At 40.8% G+C, this 5,043-nt stretch overlaps 1 protein-coding gene across 1 annotated transcript; it reads left to right on the top strand.

Moving 5' to 3' along the window:
* The first annotated feature begins 1,323 nt into the window (after positions 1-1,323).
* Positions 1,324-4,129, top strand: LOC118981547 (ATP-dependent RNA helicase DDX18-like). Its single transcript, XM_037038341.1, is given in 2 exon segments — positions 1,324-2,955; positions 2,957-4,129. Coding segments are annotated over 2 exon segments (2,094 nt in total). The 5' UTR covers positions 1,324-1,371; the 3' UTR covers positions 3,467-4,129.
* The last annotated feature ends 914 nt before the right edge of the window (positions 4,130-5,043 follow it).

Below are 5,043 nucleotides of genomic sequence, written 5' to 3'. Positions count from 1 at the left end.
TATGAAGCAGAGGACCAAATTAGTGAGGTGAAAAACAACGTGGAAAGAAACACCCAGGTAGAGTAGCTGCATTAAAAAAGACTTAAAAGTATGAAGATAGCTTAAGAGAACTCCAAGATAACATGAAATGCAACAACATTCAAATCACAGGAATACCAGAAAGAGAAGAAAACAAAGGAGGAATAGAAACCCTGTTTGAAAAAATAATGACAGAAAACTTTCTGAACTGAGAGGGAAAAAAAATCATCCAAGTTCAGGGACAGAGGGTCCCAACCAAGATGAACCCAATAAGGCCCACTCCAAGACACATCATAATAATAATAATGCGAAGTTTGAAAGACAAAGAGAGCTCATCCAGCCAACATGGAAGCATAGGTAGATGCACTGTGCCTCCTAACATAACCAAAACGATGACAACAACAAATTTAAAAATAAATACCAACCAGAACTGCCAGAAAATATCAAACTGTATGGAAGTCTGACAACCAAGGAGTTAAAGAAGAAACATTCATACAGATTGGTAAGAGGGGCGAAGATGGGCAGTCAGAGTACAGATGACTCGCAGCAAGGCAGTGGCTTGTGGATCAGGCAAGGTGGCAGCTGGCAGAGTGGGCAGTCCCACATTTGTGTACAGATAAACCAGGAGGAACAACTGGGGAGTGAGACAGACCAAGCAACACAGGGTTCCAGTGTGGGTAAATAAAGCCTCAAAACCTCTGACTGTAAAAACCTGTTCAAGGTAGCAGGAGAAAGTGCCAGCCTCACAGGAGAGTTCATCGGAGAGACCCACAGGGTCCTAGAACACACACAATCCCACCCACCTGGGAATCAGCATTAGAAGGGCCCAATATGCTTGTGGGTAGTGGAGGAAGTGACTGAAAGCCAGCAGAAAGCAGAACAACCAACGTTGTTCCCTCTTGGACCCCTCTCTCACAAATGGTACCACAATGCAGCAAGGTGGGTTGCCCTTCCCCAGTGAATACTTAAAGCTCCACTCCTTACAATGTAACAGGAGAGCTGAGACCAAAAAATGTGGCCCAAATGAAAGAACAGATCAAAGCTCCAGAATAAATGTAACTAAGTGATGAAGAGATAGCCAGCATATCAGATGCACAGTTCAAAACACTGCTAATCAGGATGCTTACAGAAATGGTTGAGTCTGGTCACAAAATAGAGAAAAAGTGATGGCTAGGAAATGTGAAATAAAGGAAAATGTACAAGGCACCAATAGTGAAGGGAAGGAAACTGGAACTCAAATCAATGGTTTAGAGCAGAAGGAAGAAATAAACATTCAACCAGAACAAAATGACGAAACAGACTCAGGAGACCAGAAGCCTGGCTGTGGCACCATAATGAAGGTGTTCCATAGACATGTCTCATCTACCAATGAAACTCCTGTTCAAGAAGATCAAGAAATGGAACCTCAAATTGCAGCAGCGAAACCTAAAGCTACAGGGGGTCAGGAATGTGAGCCTATCAGAAACTGAAAATGGAGATGTGTCTGAAGAAACAGTAGGAAAAGTTAAAAAATCCTTAAAACAATCTATGAGGGTAGGTTTATCAGCAGCCCAAAATGAAGATACACCTGAAGAAACACAAAGAAGTGGAAAAGTTAAAAAATCTGTAAAGCAATCTATGAATAAGGGCTTGTCAGAAGCCCAAAATGGAGATTTGTCTAAAGAAAAAGTGGAAAATGTAAAAGTTAAAATATCCCCCAAGAAATCTACCATATTAACCAATGGGGAAGCAGCAGTGCAGTCTCCCAATTCAGAATCAAAGAAGAAAAAGAAGAAGAAAAAGAGAAAAATGGTAGATGATCATGGGCCTGATACAAAAAAAGCAAAAACTGAAGACAAAGGGGAATTGGAAGAAGGTGCCCAGGCTCCACAAGAAACAGAAACCAGTGTGGAGAAGCCAGACGATGGCAAAGAGGACAGTGAAGTGCCCGGCCTGCCCCTGGAACTGACAGGAGCTTTTGAGGATACTTCATTTGCTTTCGTATCTAATCTTGTCAATGAGAACACACTAAAGGCAATAAAAGAAATGGGCTTTACAAACATGACTGAAATTCAACATAAAAGTATCAGACCCCTTCTGGAAGGCAGGGATCTTCTCGCAGCTGCAAAAACAGGTAGTGGCAAAACGCTGGCCTTTCTCATCCCCCCAGTGGAACTCATTGTTAAGTTAAAGTTTACGCCCAGGAATGGAACAGGAGTTCTTATTCTCTCACCCACTAGGGAACTGGCCATGCAGACTTTTGGTGTTCTTAAAGAGCTAATGACACACCATGTTCATACACATGGATTAATCATGGGTGGCAGTAACAGATCCGCTGAAGCACAGAAACTCGCTAATGGGATCAACATCATTGTGGCTACACCAGGCCATCTCCTGGACCATATGCAGAATACTCCAGGGTTTATGTAGAAAAACCTACAGTGTCTGGTTATTGATGAGGCTCATCGCATCTTGGATGTTGGGTTTGAAGAAGAATTAAAGCAAATTATTAAACTTCTGCCATCACGCAGACAGACCAGGCTATTTTCTGCCACACAAACTCGAAAAGTTGAAGACCTGGCGTGGATTTCTCTGAAAAAGGAGCCACTGTATGTTGGTGTTGATGATGATAAAGCTAATGCAACAGTGGATGGCCTTGAGCAGGGATATGTTGTTTGCCCTTCTGAAAAGAGATTCCTCCTGCTCTTTACATTCCTTAAGAAGAACCAGAAGAAACTAATGGTCTTCCTTTCATCTTGTATGTCCGTGAAATACCACTACGAGTTGCTAAACTACATAGATTTGCCTATATTGGTCATTCATGAAAGGCAGAAGCAAAATAAGTGCAGGACCACATTCTTCTAGTTTTGCAATGCAGATACGGGAATATTGTTGTGCACAGATGTGGGAGCCAGAGGGCTGGATATTCCTGAAGTTGACTGCATTGTTCAGTATGACCCCCCCAGATGATCCCAAGGAATACATTCATCGTGTGGGAAGAACAGCCAGAGGCCTAAATGGAAGGGGGCATGCCTTACTCATTTTGCACCCTGAAGAATTGGGTTTCCTTTGTTTCTTGAAACAGTCCAAGGTTCCATTAAGTGAATTTGAGTTTTCCTGGTCCAAAATTTCTGATATTCAGTCTCAGCTTGAAAAATTGATCAAAAAGAACTACTTTCTTCATAAGTCAGCCTAAGAAGCATATAAATCATACATTCGGGCATATGATTCCCATTCTCTGAAACAGATCTTTAATGTTAATAACTTAAATTTGCCTCAGATTGCTCTGTCATTTGGTTTCAAGGTGTCTCCTTTTGTTGATCTGAATGTGAACAGCAATGAAGCCAAGCTTAAAAAAAGAGGAGGTGGTGGTGGATTCGGCTACCAGAAAGACAAGAAAGTCGAGAAGTCCAAAATTTTCAAACACATCTGCAAAAAATCTTCTGACAGCAGGCAGTTCTCTCACTGAAGGCATGCCCACCTTTCATCTTCAAGAGCTTGTCCTGAAATGACGTTTTCTCTTTTGCTCTAACAAAAAAATTTTTACTTTAGGATTTGGACTGATCTAATGAGTATAAGTTGACTTGGGTTATGAGCACTGAGCATTGATATTTCCAGCAAGTCTCTTATTTGGGGTTATGAAACAGTTCAGTTTTTCTTGATTTCCCAATGACAAAGCAGAGGATCTTTTTGGTCTTTGTTGTGATTATAGTTTTTTCTCTTTTATTTGTGGTTGTTTTTCATTCTTTTTGTAACTTTCTGGTATCTGAAGATTTCTGCAGCATGGATTATTGCTACAGGAACCTGCTTTAGAAGGCGGATGACCTAGTACACTGGACAGAAGGTGATGGTGGTGGTAACAATGCAGGAAATTGTCTGTTTATTTTTTTTGTTGTTGTTGTTTCTTGGACCTTAATGGTAGTTGTTGACCCCTCCTGAAACTGCTACTGTGTAAAAGGGCAAAGAGCTTTTGGAAATACCTAAGAAGCACCTTCAATTAAAGGTGGCATTGGCTTTTATATATACACCAGATTTTAAAATAGTGAGTCTTTCCTAATTTTACTGTATTAAGAGCAAGAAGTATGAGTTGTTAACGATTTGAATAAAATGCCCCTAGCAGTTCTGTTTGGAACAAGGGGGAAAAATGAAGAAACAAGTATTCAAAAAAATAAGGAAAGGCTTCAGAACTTCTTGGACAATTTTAAATGTTCCAGCATCTGAATCATAGGGGTGCCAGAAGGAGAAGAGGGGGAGCAAGAAATGGAAAACTTATTTGAACAAATAATGAAAGAGAACTTCCCCAGTGCAGCAAAGAAAATAGACTTCCATGAAGCCCAGAGAATCCCAAAGATGTTGGACTCAATGAAGCACACACCAAGGCACATCATAATTACATTACCCAAGAATAAAGGTAAGAGACAGTCTTAAAAGCAGCAAGAGAAAAGGAGACAGATACCTACAAAGGAGTCCCCAGAAGAATGTCAGCTGATTTCTCCAAAGAAACCTTGTGGGCAAGAAGGGGCTGCAAAGAAGTATTTCAAGTCATAAAAAGCAAGGACCTACATCCAAGATTATTCTGTCTAGCAAAGCTATCATTTAAAATGGAAGGGAAGATCAAGTGCTTTCCAGATAAGACCAAATTAAAGGAGTTCATCATCACTAAGCCCTTATTATATGAAATGTTAAAGGGATTTATCTAAGAAAAAGAAGGTAAAAACTATGAACAGTAAAATGACAACACTCACAAGTACCAACAACTGAACCTAAAAAAAGAAAGAAAAGTGAACTAAGGAAACAACTAGAACAGGAACAGAATCACAGAAATGGAAATCACATGGAGGGTCATCAGTGGGGCAGTGGGAGGGGGAAAAGGGGGAAATATGTACAGGGAATAAGAAGCGTAAATGGTAGATACAAAATGGACAAGGGCAGTTTAAGAATAGCATAGGAAATGTGGAAGCCAAAGAACTTATATGTAGGACTCATGGACATGAACTAAGTTGGGGGGGGGGATGCTGGTGGGAGGGGTGTGCAGGGTGGAGGGGA

This window comes from Sturnira hondurensis, unplaced genomic scaffold, assembly GCF_014824575.4.
Source record: "Sturnira hondurensis isolate 20B ecotype Veracruz unplaced genomic scaffold, ASM1482457v3 Scaffold0024230, whole genome shotgun sequence".
Lineage (NCBI taxonomy): Eukaryota > Metazoa > Chordata > Mammalia > Chiroptera > Phyllostomidae > Sturnira > Sturnira hondurensis.
The sequence above is the reverse complement of the archived record's forward strand: the minus strand, read 5'-3'. Positions and strand labels throughout refer to the sequence as shown.